The sequence below is a fragment of the Neovison vison genome, chromosome 12 (assembly GCF_020171115.1).
Source record: "Neovison vison isolate M4711 chromosome 12, ASM_NN_V1, whole genome shotgun sequence".
In the NCBI taxonomy this organism is placed as follows: Eukaryota; Metazoa; Chordata; class Mammalia; order Carnivora; family Mustelidae; genus Neogale; species Neogale vison.
This window is the reverse complement of record NC_058102.1, coordinates 36,480,301-36,497,636: the sequence shown is the minus strand read 5'-3', so window position 1 is coordinate 36,497,636 and position 17,336 is coordinate 36,480,301. Positions and strand designations below refer to the sequence as shown.

Sequence of the window (17,336 nt, the reverse complement as noted above, 5' to 3'; positions counted from 1 at the left end):
GCAGGCTCCCTGCTGAGCAGAGAGCCCGATGTGGGGCTCGATCCCAGGACCCTGAGTTCATGACCTGAGCTAAAGGCAGAGGGTTACCCCACTGAACCACCCAGGCGCCCCACCATCCTCCATTCTTATACTTTGGTTTTGCTTGTTCATTTCATATCTAGTGAATTTATCAAAAATTTTCTTCTTTTATTGGCAATCGCCGGTGTGTCAGAAATTATGTTTAGGGAAGGCAGTGTTGGTCAGGATTGGATGAAAATGATGTTGTGGTCTGTTTTCAGAGTTTCCAACTGAATGGAGATTAACTAATTAGGCAATCATGATATGGGGTGCTAAAAAGATACCCTTCATATCCAACTGCCCCAAGTTTGACAGTTTGGGAGTCAGCAAAAGGGTAAAATGAACCGTGTATAAGAGTCTCACAAAGACATGTTGGTGCCTCCTAATTTGTCTCTTCATAGCATGAGATCTGAAAGAGCTGATAGTTTTCATTTAACATTTAGCATGTGCATTTTAAGTGCCTACCATGCAATTTAAAGAGCTCCAGAGCAAAAAAGTGTCAGAGCTTCCCGAGAGCTTCCTTAATTTATTTCTTGATTATTAAAGTTCGGTTGCCGAATGACATCTATATTAGAAAGTACTCTGTAGTGAATGTCAATAAATTTTAATGGTGGAGTTAATATCTCCTTCACTCCTCATTCTTGGATGAAATCTCTCTTGCCTTTCATGACAAATTAGAGAGTTGCTGGTGGTTTGTGGACCAAATGTTTGGGTACTTTGTGTAGGCTCATCTGTGTTAGCTTTAAATTAGAGTGTTTTCCTCCTTGCCTTTCTGTTTTTCATCAGGGATCTTATATTCTTGTGTCCAAAAAGACTCTGTGATTTAGCTGTGAGGCTGATTTTATTGTAGGGATGTCTGTGTTTCCTGTCATCACAGGCAACCCTGGTGAAACTTCCCATGTTGTGTGTGTATGTTGCTGCCATAGGTTCAAAGTCTGATCTTTCTCAGATGTATGTGAGTGTGTAACTTTTATAGCCAAAAAGGGATGCAGGCAGCAAAATTTCTGCCAGAATATGTTTTCTATTATATTTTGTAATATGAAATTACAGGTTAGTTTTTGGCTTTCATAAAGCTGCCTTTTTCACCCGTCACTGGAAGACAACAAGCACCTTCCTTTGACTCACGTTTTCCAAGACTCCTTGGTGTTAAAAGAAGACTTTCTGTTTGAAATGCAGAAATTAAAAGAATATGGTACAAAAGCATTTTTTATAGCTTTATGGAGTCTTGAGGGCAGATATATGGATTCCAGACAAAATGCAATAATAGGCTAGGATTTTACTTTCAAATCATCTTAGAAACACTTCTTGTTGGAGATTTATTGTACATGTGGAGGTACAGAGCTGCTTTGAAGGTTAAATGGAATAGTTTGGAGAACAGCGTTCAGGGTCTTTCTCTGCCTCTTATTAAGTGTGTGCTCTTTAACTGACTTAACTGTCCAGCTTCAGTTTCCTATTTTATAGCAGTATTGTGAGGATAAAATGAGATCGCGTGTGTGTGCTTTGTAAGCTTTATCAATCTTAATGTAAATATGAAGAGCCCTAGTGTTTTATTTTATGTGTTTTAGCTAGCGTTAATGCCCCACTGGCATGATCAGGAAATTTCTTACCTCTGGTAGACAACGGAGACCAGGCTTGGCCGGACTAAGAATAAGATACCTCTTAAAGTCCTATTTCTACTCACAAAGCAGTTCAACCCCTGTCGCTGAGAAACAGCCCCAGATGTAGTATTGGCGAAGCCAGGATTTTGTGTGAAATCTAGTCTTCCTGGAGCTCTGACGGATAAATAGGTAGTGTATGTAATTATATAGGACTATGGTCTCTTGTAAGCACTGCCGTAACAAAGTACCACAGACGAGTTGGCTTCAACGACAGAAATTTATTTTCTTATGGTTCTGGGGGGAGAAGTCAGAGATCAAGGTATAGGCAGATTTTGGTTCCTCTTGAGACCCCATTTTTGTTTGCAAACGGCCACTTTTGCTCTGCAGTCTCATATGGGTCTTTTTTTTTTCTTTCTCTGCATGTATATCCCTAATGTCAGTGTAAAGATTCTTTTTGGATAAGGGCACCAGTTGGATTGTATTAGGGCCCATCCTAATGGCCTTGTTTTTACTAAATTACCTTCCTCAAGGCATTACCTTACAAGGCATTACCTCCTAATAAAGTCACATTCTGAAGTCACCGTTCTTCAGGCTGGGGATTCAACATGCGAATTTTTTTTGATTGGTGGGAGGGGGTGGAGTGACAATTTCACCGGTAATGTAGGGAGAGCAGTGGATGCGGAACTGAGATTTGCATTTGGTGTGGGTGTCTCTGAAATGTACCGATACCATTGTATCAGGCAGGACTCTCAACTTCTCCTGCCCGTATCTGCCCACACCCGCTTACTCACAGGGTAGTGACAAGGATTTCAGATAATCATGAACACAAGCACATTCTGCAAAAGCTGGATACAAAGGCAAGGTGGTATTATGCTATGCGTACCTGTGAAGGGTACATTGGCAACATGTGGAAATTTTTAAGTGGAAAAGACAAAGGACCATTGCAAACATTTTGCTGAAAGAATTTTCTTGGCTATTCTCTTTGGCTGCAGCAGAAGCGTAGATAAAGAAGAGTGATTTGGTTAAGACTTAATTCAGAGAAGACAGGAGTTAGGCTAACAGATAAGCCAAACATCTGGATGGTGCAACGTGAATCTCTTTCTTCCTCTCCCCTGTCACCTGTATTTGTAGAGTCTATTGGTTTCTTGGTTTAAATTTTTGTTCCCTAACTTCCATGGTCTGTCAGTACTCAGGCTGAGAACTTTTAGTGGGCTCACAAGCAGGAGTTGTAGTCAGAAAGTACTTTTCTTGTTTACCTGGAAGTGAAGTGTATGATTTCTCCTTAAGGATGTGATTTTTTTTTTTTTTTAAGGGTAATACTTGAGTAGTTGGGAAAAACTACCAGGTACTTAGTATATCTGTTCTGAAATTTATAAAGTACTTTTTACATACAAAGGTACGTGTATGTAGCTTGTCATTCCTACCTATTTAGAGTATATTTGGATGATCTAATGCTTAAGCACAAAGATTACATCTTTTTTTAAAAGCACACAGAACAAGACCATGCACAAAATAGGTCTCTTGAACTTTTCATGGTTATTCTTATAGTTTTTCCTCTTGGAATCTGGGGTCTGATAGAGCCCATTCATTTTTTTTTAAGATTTTACCTATTTATTTGACAGGCAGAGATCACAAGTAAGCATAGAGGCAGGCAGAGAGAGAGAGAGAGAGAGAGAGAGAGAGAGGAAGCAGGCTCCCCACTGAGCAGAGAGCCTGATGCGGGGCTTGATCCCAGGACCCCGGGATCATGACCTGAGCCGAAGACAGAGGCTTTAACCCACTGAGCCACCCAGGCGCCCCGAGCCCATTCATTTTTGAAAGCTTTGAACATCATGAAAAAACTATCCATCTAATATTTATTTCTTCTTTTAAGAAATAGTCAAACATTTTTTATTTTTTGTAAATAAAAAAAAATTATAAGGAACCAGTTGTTCTTTAAAACATATCACTAATGTCTTGAGCATTAGTGATATGAATGTACAAAACCATTTTAATCATCTTTTTATAGACAGATGAATGTATGAAAACCTATGAAATGGATTGAAATTCATAAATGATATATATAATGGAGTGTCCTGAAGTGGTTCATATACTTGAATTAACTTTTTTGGAACAAAAAGCTTAGTACCCCTTTTGGTACTAATTTTAAGACTTGAGACTTGAAAAAGCAGAATCAGGATATTTTCATTAAGCTTTTAAGTTGCAACTCTGATTCAATTTAGTACAGTGTGAAGGAGATGAGTTGTGACTATAATCTTTTGTCAGGATGGCATGCTAAGAATACAGTGAACAAATAATTGTGTAGAAAATATTAATATTTTTGTCATGCCAATTGCAAGGCATTGAAAATATTTTAAGGTGTTAAGAAGCTAATGTTGAGGTAGAGGATTCTTTTAATGAGTGAAATAAAATGCTTGGGAGTATGGTTTTCCTGATAATCTCAGGCTGTTAGTTTTTGCTCTTATCTTGTAAAATGCTTTTCTTATAATTACTTGGGGAAAAAAATCTTTGGGCAACTGACCATTTAATTTTGAAATGAACATCTTTCTTTCACATCGATTATTCATTAGCTTTTAGGGTCACTTAAAGTTTTTTCTTGGATATTTTCCGTAAAAATTCTGAAAATGACAGTACTGACTGATCTGAGGAACTATAGATACTTGAAAAATATTGAATCAAGTTTCCTTCTCCACATTTTCTCCCGGTAAGAGAAACAAGTGTCTGGCCAAACACTAGACTTGGATGAGGAAGAAGCCGCCTCATCTGAGGAAGCTCTAGGAGAGTGAATGTCTAGCAGCTCTGGGCTTAGGTCGCCCGCAGTTGGGACTGCTTTGAATTAGAAGCTTTCCTTCCTTCCTTTCCTTCCTTTCCCTACCCTTCCCTTCCTACCCTTGCTTTCCTTCCCTTTTCCTTTCTTCCTTTCCTTCCTTTTCCTTTTCCTTCCTTCCTATCTTCCTTCCTTCCCTCCTTCCTTTTCCTTCTCATCCTTCCCTTCCTTTCTTTCCTTCCCTTCTTTTTCCTTCCTTCCTTCCTCCTTTCCAGGGGGCATTGAGGTATTAGATGAAATTCATAAAACTCCTTTATTGCTCATGGGAAAAACTCCTAAAGGCATGGAGGGAGGGTCCACGAAGAATGTTTCTTTAGCAACAAGGCTAAGCATTCTCAGACATACTTTGTACAAAGCAGGCAATTACTCGGGGGCCCCATCCCTTGGATGTCTGACGACAGGCCTCTTATTACTCCAGCAGCCTCTTTTCATTCAGCATCTACAGGGTGGCAATTTAAAAAAAAGTTTTTTAGATGCCAGTTGTTTAGGAAGTCATTGTCTCTCCCACTGAAGGGTTTATAATCTAGTAGGGGGAGATCAAGATAGAAACAAGCAAGCTTAGTAATGTGTTAACATGTGTAATGATAAATTCATCCAAAAACGTTGTGCCTTCTATTTCTGCCGGGACCTTGCAACTTAATACTCCTCCCACCCGTCCAGCACCCAACACTGAAATTTACTTGACTTACCTTAAGTTCCTCAAGGAATCTGAAACACATCGCTCCTCCCCGAACTGTGACAGACTCTGAATATTATAGGATTTCTCATTCCCCTCTCCTGTTAGCCATTTATTTACATATTAACTGGAGCTTTCTAAATATAATGGCTTATCCCTAAAGTCGGACTCTAATGAAGGGATTATAGGTTAAGTGGCAAATGAATGCCAAAGACATTTGGGTAAGCCAATTAACCTGATGGTTTTTCACAGTTAATTATCACTGAATGAGCAGAGGTTAGTGCCCAAAGTGAGTGAACTACTTTAGATGAAAGTGATAATGTCCTATATATTTAAAACAATGAAGAATTTTAAAAAGAATTTTCCTAAAAGGTGAGTGCAGCTTACCAGTACCAATCATTTCTAGTTAGAATTCTGTTCATCAGAAATATATCGAATGCCTACCTACTCTGTGCTAGATTCCAAAAGGTAAATTAAATGCTTTTCTACTTCTTAAAAGTTAACAGTGCACTAGGGAAATAAAACAGGTTCTAACAAGACAATGGCTGAATAAAACCCAAAGATCATTAGGGAGATTGATATCTAGCCAAATCCCCCTCCATCTTATGAAGGACAATAGTGCAAGACAGAGTAATGGCAGTGATTCCTTTTACTCAATCCCTCAAGCTTCCCTCACTCCAGCAAATGAACCTGGTTTTTTTTTGTTTGTTTGTTTGTTTTTGTTTTTGTTTTCTTCCAGATCCTAAGCTTACTATCTTCTGTTTTGACTCACGGTCTTTGAAACTTGACTATCAGCCTGGCAACATCTCCACCACTGTCTTACTCCTTCATGTAACTCCTTCGATGTATGTAGACGTGCTTTTCTTCAGGAAGCTTTGGGTCTTCTTCTTCTTCCTCTTCTTCTTCTTTTTTAAGATTTTATTTATTTGCTTGAGAGAGAGTAGGAGTATGAGAAAGCTCACGCCAGGGGGAGGGGCCAAGGGAGAGGGAGAAGCAGAATCCTGACTGAGCAGGGAGCTCCACTCTGGACTAGATCCAGGGCCCTGGAATCATGACCTGAGCTGAAGACAGCCACTTAAGTGACTGAGCCCTCAGGCATCCCAACTTTGGATCTTCTAAGTCTATTGGGAGTTTGTTTTGTTCTCCTGTGGCAGTCAGGATTTCATGTTAGAGTACTAGTTTCACACTACAGTGAAATTGTCTGTACATTTACTTGCCTCCTCCACTAAGCTGACTGTTTCTCACAGTTGGCGAGTCTGTTTTCCTCACTATTCTATCTGTAGTACCCTTTGAAAATGTCTAGTCCATCATATATCCAGATGGATATATGAGCAAGTTAATGATTTTCTTTCTTTCTTTCTTTTTTTTCGAGTAAATAATTTTCTTATGACAAATTTCCTTTTTTTGGGCAGTGATTTTCAGTAGGCGGTGGAAGAGGGAATATTAGAATTACCTGTGCCCCATGTTCAATGCATTTATTTCCTCCTACTCCTTCCAAAATGTCTTCCACATGTCATCCCATTTAGGATCCCTATTAATCGTACAAAGAATTCAGTGTGATTAATGGGAATGTGTGAGTATTCAGTGTCAAAATCAAGCATATTTGCAACAATAGCTAGGGAAGATTTGGGAAGATTGTGATGTGTTGATCATGGGGGATCAAAGCCTATCTGGACAGATGTAACTGGATGAAGAACAGTGGTCTGGGCAGAGGAAGAAAAGAAATGGTTTGAGCAAAGGCCTAGAGGCTGGGAAGTTTGGATGACATTAAGATGCCTCTGGAGAAGTAATGGGAGATTACACAGAAAGTGTAGTGGAGATGGTTATGAATGTTGGGCTGTGAAGGGTGTTTATTATGGCAAGAAATAGGGCATGATGAGGGGTTTTGTGGAACAGAGTAGTGATGCTAGAGTTAGATTTCAGGAAGTTTCTCTATCTGCAGCATGTGTATAGTGGATCAAAGGGGAAAAGAAAGCAGTCAGGGATAACTATTTACTTCATTTTAACAAATATTTATCATAAGCCTAATATGTGTTGGGCACTGGGAAAAAAAAAAAATAGGGCATAATTCCTTCCATAAGGGGACTTACGCCTAACCAAGGAAAGAAAAATGAACAGGCAGTTTCAGTAAGCATGCTAAACAGTACAGGCAGGAAATAATAAAAGCCTGAATGAGATGACAATAGAGAAGTTAGAGGTGGATTTAAGGGAAACTGGCAAGTCGGATTTTCTCTGAGGTTCTGGATAGTGTAAAAATATCCTTAACCCATTTAAAAATGGATATAGGGGCAGAGGGAGAAGGAGCCCTCAAGTACAACTTTGATGATGGTGTTGGAGGAATGGCAGTACTTAATAAGGGGCTTCTAAGAAAAAGGGGATGGGTGATGAGGAAAATTTTTTGGGTTCAGACTTACTAAGCTTAAAATATTAAAAGGACAACTAACAATATTGGTAATTCCAATCACCAACTGCTTGTTGAGCACTCTTTTGCTTGTAGATGTCCGAATGACAATCGGATTAACTTAGGAGTAAGGGGCATTTCTTGTTTTAGTTAACAGTGTTAGTTTCAGGCATGATGGGCTCAGGCTGCAGCAGGAACGGCTGCTTTGTCACCTAGATCTGGGTTCTTTGGTTTTGGTTTTATTCTTCTTTGGCAGGCTCTGTCTTCAGGGAGTTCTTGAGCAGAGCTAGGATTTCATCTCATTCTCAAAAGATGTTCTTTCTCAGTAGACTACTGTGGCTGTATTTGAGTCTGCTTGACCCGGCTTGCTGCTAAATCAGTTGTCACAGCCAGCAACGAGATAGTGATTATGGTACACTAATTGGCCATGTCATATAATGACCTTTCGTTAGGAGGTAAAGACAGCCTCACCCTATCCATATGGACTGAAAGTAAACCTGGGCTCTTCTCAAAAGAGAAAAAAAAAAAAAACAAAAACCAAAAAACATGACACTGGGAACTAGCATCGCAGCAGCTCCAAACAACAGCAAATATGCATTACATAAGACTGGAATTTTTTTTTTTTAACAGATTTTATTTATTTGAGAGAAAGCGTGAGCATGAGTTGGGGGGAAGGGGAAAGAGTGAAGCAGACTCCCCACTGATCATGGAGCCTGATGCAGGGCTTGATCCCAGGACCCTGAGATCATGACCTGAGCTGAAGTCAGCTGCTTAACCTACTGAGCCACCCAGGTACCCCAAGGCTCTGTGATTTTCCAAACATTTTAAGGTAACATTGCTTCATTTGGTCTTCAGCACAACAGTTTATGAGATGTATTGTTATTATCTACCAACCATTGGTAAGGATGCTGAGCTTTAGAGAGGCTAACAGACCAAAGGTGGTACTCCTGGGGGTTCTGAAGGAAGCAGGATTTCATTACTCTTCCTTCCATTCCAATGTGGGTATCAATGGCCAGTTAGAAGTGGAGGTTCATGAGTAACACTCTGGCTGGAAGTGTAGGGTAGAGAAGGCAGCTCTGGAGTTGGAAGTCTCAGAAGTGTTTGACCATAGATGGGGGATAGGTCCAGAGAAAGAAGGTCAGGGAACAGAAGCAGGGGAGAAACATCCACCTTTGGGAGGAAAATGCGAAGCAGGTGCTAGCCAAGGAGAGTTAGAAAGAGAGCCCAAAGGGCAGGAGGAAACTCAGAAGATTAATGTGTTGAAAACCAAAGGTAAGGCTTCATGAATATTCTCTTGAGAGTATCGTTAAAGCTCAAAGAAATTTTAAATGCGATACCAGTGACCACGATCCATAGGTTTTGGAGGCTATCAACGTAATGAAGAGCACTGTGTTTGCGTTGATGGCTAGCATCACTAGTTTGGTGTTGAAGATAATAATAATAATAATGATAGCGGCTGACATATTACATATATTATGTCCATTATACACCTTCTATTACATGTAACAATTTGCTTTTTGCTTACTAACTCACTCGCTCCCCACAATGATCCCAATAGGCAAGTACAGTTATTATCCTTATTTTACAGATGAGAAAAGTGAGGTACCTTGGACTCTAGTGTCATCGGCTCTAGAGTCAATTTTCTTACCTTCTGCATTTCACTGCCCTACCCAGGCATAGCCAGGCATAGCCAGGCATCCTTGGGTATCATTGAAGCAGGGCAGGTCAGCAAAGCCCATTCTTTTTCTTCGCTCTTTTGTAGAACAAACTTCAACCCATCCATCAGTTGAAGTTTTTTTTTTCCCTTTAATTAAAAGTTTGGCCTTTACTTACCTTTCAGTAGAACCATTGAAAGCACCTCGGAAAGCGTGCCATTTGACGTTTGAAGAATAGGAGCATTGCATTGTTTCTGCTCCGATGGACTAATGGTCCTCATTTATGGTGTTTGTGACTGAAAAGGTCAATGGACAGAAAAAACAGCAGTGAGAGAAACACACACGAGGACAGTTAGGATGGCTGTGTCACCCCATTCATCAGCTTTACAATAGTGTTGGCCTTTGTCAACATTTTCTAAAGGAAAAATCATAAGGCAGCAGAAACAAAGAGCCACAAATGAACACAACTGGAACAGGTTAAGCCCTCCTTGAAGACTTGAGGGACTGGATCTTTTTGCTTCAAAAGACAGCCTCTCAGTCGTGTGTTCTCTGGAGAATTCTGCCTGCAATTGTTTCTTTTTCACATCTGCTGCTCCGATGTTCTTCACCTTTCCCAGAGTGGAAAATTTCCTAATTCCTTAGTGTCTTTCTGAATTTTCAACACCAATTCACAGCAGTAACCTAAGAAATTATATCAGCCTGAAATTTTGTTTTGAGTTAAGGTTTTTCGTTAGCTGAGAAATCACAGAAAAGGTTTTACTATTTCCATTTTGGACTCTTGTAAGAAAATGCAAACAGGCGAAGATCTATTATGCTTAGTGTTGAACGACTACCTTTACTTTTCCTTTTGCTGGCAGATTATTTAGATTCTATTAAGGCCCTTCAGGTTCGCATTTTTCTGAATATGATGTGAGGGGATGTGTCATGCATCCCTTATCACTGACTTGCATGTGTGACATGACTTATATACTAAAGCCCAGTACAATTTCGTTTTATTTCATGTTCTTTTGCCATAATACTCATTATGGTTAATAAGAACCTGCCTAAGCAGATAACACCCATCAGAGGATTTTATCATTCTAAAGTCTCCCTTAGTAGAATATGTTCTGCATAGGGCTGAGGTGTTACATTGATCTCCCACTTTTGTTCAGCAAAACTGCCCCCTACATTTTTTCCAACCATGTAAACTTGGGCCTGTGTCTCATCAGAGTTTTCTCTCATGGTGTAATTATGAGATTTGTTAATTCATTGTTTTGAAACCCTTGTTTTGTGAGAGTTAGGTGTATAGTATATCTTGTTGGCTACTGCAGATGACTAGATTTATTGCTCTAAGTCTAATAAATTCTGGCAATGTTGTACAGCTTTTTAGAAGCAGGAGTGGTTGTTGGTTTTGTTTTGTTTTTTGTTTTGGTCCTGAGAAAGTCTTTGTAGAGTTGGTTACAGCACTGAACTAATGGCACGTAGAAACCCTGGTTTGGAGAACGTGGTTCTTTCTCTTGTCTGGATCTGCCAGTGAAGGGGCGAAGTACGGTCCAGAACAAAATGTGCTTTCCAGCCTTGCTCACTGCGTTAGCAAAGCCGCCTCCCAGAATGCTTTGCTCTCGGGCTTTCTACTGCCCTGAGTTTGATAGTCTGCATGTTTCTGCGTTGATATTAGATGAATTTACGTCAATATCTTAGTTGATGTTTAGTAGAGGCCAGTTGGCTTTTCATTCTGAATTACTTGAAATTCGCTCTCTGTGAGAACACTATTTGGCAGTTTGGCAGTTTTTCACATTTCTTTAAATTTTAATTATAACCCATCAGGTCTTAAGCCGTTACTTCTGGGTTAGACTCTTGATGAATGTCAAAGCAGGGTGTTTTAATTTAATGGATCCAGAATAACATCTGTTTCTAATATTTTAAAAGCCAATTTATATGGAAATTTGGTACACAGTCGATACACGGAGACTTGTAAAAATAAAAATAAATATGGAAAATCAAACCACTGTGATACAGTAGGTCTTCTGTTAACAAAGGATTTCACTGATGACTAGGTTTAGCTGCTTCTACCTAACACCCAAAATATCACAGTTTAGAATATACAAGATAGCGATTTATTTCTCATACTCACAGGATGGAGAGGTAGTTAGCTTAAGGCTGGTGTGGTCTACCATAATAGGGATCCAGTTTCCTTCAGTCTTATTTCTGTGCTCTGCTGGGCATGACTTTTATTCGTAAGGGTCCCTTATGGGCCAAGATGGCTGCAGGAACTCCAGCTCATACAGCTTTGCTCTAGCAAGAACAAGGGAGAGTGGAAGAGGGAAGAACCTGGAGGTTTTTTTTTTTTTTTAAGGACACTTTTTAGAAGTAGTATGTAGCACTGGCCAAAAATTCACCGCAGAACTGTATTTAGCAGCAAGGGGAAATAGGAAATGAAATCTTTTTTCCAGATGACCATGTACCCAGCTAAAAAATGAAGAGCTAGGAGCTAGGAATATGGGAAAGGGGAGATCAGACAATGGAGAACGACTATCTCTGCCATGTTGAGCATTTTTTTAAGACACGATTTTAATAGACTTTCAGCCTTTTTATGGAACACCTAGAAAACTCAGCTTGTTCTTCTACGAGTAGATAATTTATGTAGAAGGCCTAGCGTAGTGTTTGGCTCAAAAAAGATAATCATCAACTACTGTTGATACGTTTTAATTCTAACCCCTAATTGCATCTAATTTCAGAGACTGTGCACCAAGCTGACTTTAATAAGGGAGTTTTTGGACATTGTACCCCAGTCTTTATAGAATAATAACACCAGCAGTTCCCAGAGCCCAGATGTCATTTGTGCTCAATCTCCAGAACATTCATGTGTTGGCAAGATAGTGTTCTTTGATTTTCTACATAGAAGATAAATGAACAATTAAAGTGTTTGTTAACTACTTTCAAGGTAAAGCTATTATCATCACAGGGGAGCCTGGGTGGCTCACTTGGTTAAGCTTCTGCTTTTGGCTCAGGTCAAGATCCCAGCTGGGGTCCTGGGATTGAACCCAGCATTGGGCTCCCTGCTCAGTGGGGAGCCTGCTTATCCCTCTGCCCCTCCTCCCACTTGTTTTCTCTCCCTCTCTCTCTCTCAAATACATAAAAATCTTCCAAACAAAAACAAAAACAAAAACAAAAAAACCCCAAAACCACCCACCATTATCTTCACAGAAACTGAAGCTCAGAGAGGTCAACTGGGAAGCAATTTAGAGAAGGAGGTGAAAACCAGCATTGCTGTATCATTTTATTCCAACCAGAATGCTGTTATTTCCACTGGCTGTGTCACCTTGGATGGGTTTCTTAATCTTTTTGAATTTGTTGCATTTTCTTGTTTTTGAGGACACTCAGGTAAATTACAGAGCTGGTGATTCGGGCACGTTTTTCCTCAATCCAGGGCTCTGCCAACCCGTTTTTTTGGTCCTATGCATGTAGAAATTCCTTTGCTCTCCCTGTCTCTCAGTGAAAGGCAGAACAGATGGAGGGGATAGAGGTCAAAGTCATCAGGCGGCTTTCTGTCGTATAGTCTTCAGCTACACATGTGCCCACACCCCTTAAAAAAGCCCTGATGTCAGACAAGGCAAGAGGTCTCTATATATGGAGTAGGTGTCCTGATCGTCTCATTTCTCTGTCCTTCTAAGTCCTGTGCCTCCCCTGTGTTCCATAAGTGCAGAGAGGGACTAAGGGTACAAAACAGTGCAGATACCCCCTATTCTCTGGAGAGTATAATGGCCTAGAGCAGGGATCCTCCCCACTGAATCATTTACATGGCAACACTTGTACCTTGTCCATATGTACCAGCACCATTGATTCTTTAATATTTGTCTCTACATTGACTTTTTAATTTTTAACTTCCTTATTCTGAGCAAACAGCTGTGAAATCCAGCTTTGATTTGATAATTAAATTTCCTTTCAAATACACATTAAAATAAATAGAACCATTAAGATTTTTTTTTTTGAAAGATTTTATTTATTTATTTGAGAGAGACACAGTGAGAGAGAACATGAGCAAGGAGAAGGTCAGAGAAAAGCAGACTCCCCATGGAGCTGGGAGCCCGATGTGGGACTCGATCCCGGGACTCCGGGATCATGACCTGAGCCGAAGGCAGTCGTCCAACCAACTGAGCCACCCAGGCGTCCCGAACCATTAAGATTTTTACAAGGTTCACCCGTGTAGCTTCTTACATACTTGCATTGGTTTGGAGATCACATTTTGGGAATCCCAACAGAGTGGAAAGAGCATGGGCTGGGGAACTCTACCCTGCTATTTGTGTGATTTTGGAACCATTATTAGTTCTCAACCATAATTTGCTCACTTGAGAGATGTAGATAATATCTACTTTGTCATTTACTCTATGGATTAAAGAAGATAGAGCCAAGGAAACAATTACAGTGTTTGGCAGAAAGCGAGCTCTCAGCAGATACTAGGTTATTCTTTCCTGAAGTCTGTTTGGCGAACCCAGGCATGCAAACCTGGAAGTATGAATTCTCAAAAGCAGGGCACAAGGCACTTGGTAGTAAAGATTATAAGTCCTATGAGAACTCAGAGTGGGGAAAGGCTGAAATTTTCTATAATGAAGGAGAGAGGGAAACATTTGGGTGAAAGAGAGACCTTATTCCTGGCCTCCCCAACTCTCCCTCAAACTCTCAACTCAAATGGCTGAAGGACCAGTAGCTTTGGCATTACTTGGGAGCTTGTTAGAACCATGGTGTCTCTGGCTCTCCCCAGACCTACTGACTCAGCACATACCTGTTAACAAGTTCCCCCCTCTCACCCCCTACCCTCCATGATTTGTATGTCTGAGAAACATTGCTCTGGGCACAAATATTCTTTTTTTTTTTTTTAAGATTTTATTTATTTGACAGAGATCACAAGTAGGCAGAGAGGCAGGCAGAGAGGGGGAAACAGGCTCCCCACTGAGCAGACAGCACTATGTGGGGCTCCATCTCAGGACTCTGATCATGACCTGAGCTGAAGGCAGAGGCTTTAACCCACTGAGCCACCCAGGCTCCCCCAGGGCACAGATATTTTATCTAAAGTTTCTTTCTTTATTTTCTTTCTCTCTCTCTTTTTTTTTAAAAATAAGATTTTATTTATTTATTTGACAGAGAGACACAACGAGAGAGGGAACATAAGCAGGGGGAGTGTAAGAGGGAGAGGCAGGCCTCCCGCCAAACCGGGAGATCTCATGTGGGGCTTGATCCCAGGACCTTTGGATCATGACCTGTGCCGAAGGCAGACGCTTAACATCTGAGCCATCCAGGTGCCCCTATAGTTTTTTTTCTACTGGGGAGCTAGCTAGTTCTTGCTTTAAGCAGCTCTCTGCACAAGGACCACTAGTGTCCCATGGGCTATCTATGCCTTTTAGAAAATGTAGATTCTCAGACCTCACATCAACCAGCTGTCTGTCATCTGCATTTTAAGCCAGGATACCACATGATTTTTAGGGCAGTTGTTTGACAACTGCTGCAGTAAGTCTTTTTAAACAGTTTTTAAAATAGATTTTTAAAAATTTTTATTTATTTGACAGAGAGATCACAGGTAGACAGAGAGGTGGGGTGGGGGAGGATGCAGGCACCCCGCTGAGTGGAGAGCCAGATGTGGGGCTTGATCCCAGGACCCTGGATTCATGACCTGACCCAAAGGCAAAGACTTAACCCGCTGTGTCACCCAGGTTCCCTGCTGCAGTAAGTCTTAAACCACTGATAGAAACTGCATTTATTCTTCAATTGTATTTGCATTTAAACAAAGCTTTTGAGGAAAGAAATACAGCCCTAATTATAGTGATCTTAAGCAGTAAGGGGAGGATCTGAATTCAATCTGTGTGTAAAGCCTTCCATAAGGCTCATTTTCATCAGTCCTGTGTGTACCTGGGATCCCATCGTACACATGACAACAGCTTCTGGAAAGGCGATATCTTAGCTATGTCACATATAGTTGACCCTTGAACAACATGGGTTTGAATAGCATGCGTCCACTTCTACATAGATTGTTTACAACAAATACAGTACTGTAAAGCCTTTTCTCTTCCTTATGTTTTTTAAGATTTTATTTATTAGAGAGCATGAGAAAGCACAAGCAGGGGGAGGGGCAGAAGGAGAGAGAGAGAAGCAGACCCTCTCCCGCTATTCCGTCATTGAGATGTAGGGCTTGATTCCAGATGTAGGGCTTGATTCCAGGACCCTGGGATCCTGACCTGAGCCAAAGGCAGCCGCTTAACTGACTGAGCACCTCTTCCTTATGACTTTCTTAATAACGTTTTCTCTAGCTTACCTTATTGGAAGTGTACAGTATATAATACATACAACATACAAAATATGTGTCTAATTGGCTGTTCATGTCACCGGTAGGGCCTCTGGTTCACAGTAGACTATTAGGTTTTGGGGGATTCCTGAGTTATACTTGGATTTTCAGCTGCATGAGGGTCAGGGCTCCTAACCCCCATGTAGGTCAAGGGTCAAATGTCTTCATCTTCCTTTTTTTTTTTTCTTTCCGTATTTTAAATTTGATTTAAAAAAAACCAAAAAACATTTTGTTTTTTAGCCGTGCTATCAAGACTAATCAAGACCTTCTCCCCGAAACTCCATGGACACACATTTTCTACAATGATTTTTGGGGGACTCTTCTAACCCACAGCGGCAGCCACAAATCCTACCGGCCCCTGTGCACTCTTTCTTTTCGCCTGAACCACGCCGTCGGAGGCCTGAATCCTTGGAGCTATCACCTGGTCAATGTCCTGCTGCACGCGGCCGTCACAGGTGTCTTCACGAGCTTCTCCAAGATCCTCCTTGGGGACGGATACTGGACCTTCATGGCCGGCTTGATGTTTGCCTCTCACCCCATTCACACGGAGGCAGTGGCGGGAATCGTGGGCAGGGCCGACGTCGGGGCCAGTCTCTTCTTTCTCCTGTCCTTGCTATGCTACATGAAACACTGTTCTACGAGAGGCTACTCAGCCCGGACTTGGGGCTGGTTCCTGGGGACGGGACTGTGCGCGGGCTGCAGCATGCTGTGGAAGGAGCAAGGAGTGACGGTGCTCGCCGTGTCCGCAGTTTATGACGTCTTTGTCTTTCACAGGCTGAAAATGAAACAGATCTTACCTGCCATCTATAAAGTAAGTGATTATTGGTGCTCGAGCATTGGGTTACTGAGCAGTTCTGCTTGCCTGGTCCTTTTTCCCCATTTAAAAAACAAATTTGTTCCTCTTCAAAGAGAAGCTGGAAGAAGTCACATTTTGATCTTCCGTAAGTGGAAGTGTCCTTTTTGACCTTTCCCTCCTAACATGCGTTTCTTTCACGGATTGTTTTATTTCTTGGACGTCCTAATGTATTTTCATGATTTCAAAGAGGGTAGAAGGGCACTTTTGCCTGGTAAAGATTAGGCAATCTTTGTTTTTATTCATTCTTTATTTCAGCCCAAATTCTCTGTAATCCAGTAGATTGCCTGTAATGTGAATTTGTAAAAATATCAGAGCGGGTAATAGAGCCAGATGCTAAACTCTACAGAGGGGAAATCTTCTGCCATTTGTTAATAGTATTTTCCTGACCCGACTTTGGAAAACAGCCCTTCTCTGTAGGGCCATGGGAACTCAGATTCTTCAACAGTGAATCATCTTCACCTTTTTCCTTGTTGTAATGAATAAGAATAGAAGAATCAAAGCAGAAAGAGGTTATTATAGGTTTTGCCCTGAGGCCAATTAAGACCTTTGCCTCAGGGCTTAATATTTGTTCTTCTGTATTCCCTTAGTGGTTTCAAACGCAATGTTGTCTGAAGGTCACAGAAGTGCAGAAGTGCTTTCAGATCCCCTCTACCTAAAGAGAACCAGTTTTTGGCTAGTGTGTTAAGGGAAGGCATTGGGCAGACAGAGGTGGTTGAGAAACTATCTCCTTCCCCATTTCTCTCTCATTCATAATAAACTTGCCCTAGCTCTGCCTTCTAGTGTAAGGTGTGAACTTGACCACTGTTTGCAAAACTTGGTCATGTTTTAGGCCAGCTTCTCTTTCCTTTTGGACAATTACGTGAGGAGCTATAGTTTTGTATACTTACCCTGATCAGGAATGCTGTTGAGTTGACTAGTTTTGGTGACTTTTCCTCCTGTCCCCTGCTCTC

At 41.0% G+C, this 17,336-nt stretch overlaps 1 protein-coding gene across 2 annotated transcripts in view; it reads left to right on the top strand.

Annotated features, from left to right (window-relative positions):
- Nucleotides 1-17,336, top strand: part of TMTC2 (transmembrane O-mannosyltransferase targeting cadherins 2) — a 448,793-nt gene that overhangs the window by 151,361 nt on the left and 280,096 nt on the right. For both annotated transcript variants that reach the window (XM_044227017.1, XM_044227018.1), the window contains exon 2: nt 15,771-16,341. In XM_044227017.1, coding sequence (XP_044082952.1) covers nt 15,771-16,341 — 571 coding nt within the window. The remainder of the gene's footprint in view (nt 1-15,770; nt 16,342-17,336) is intronic.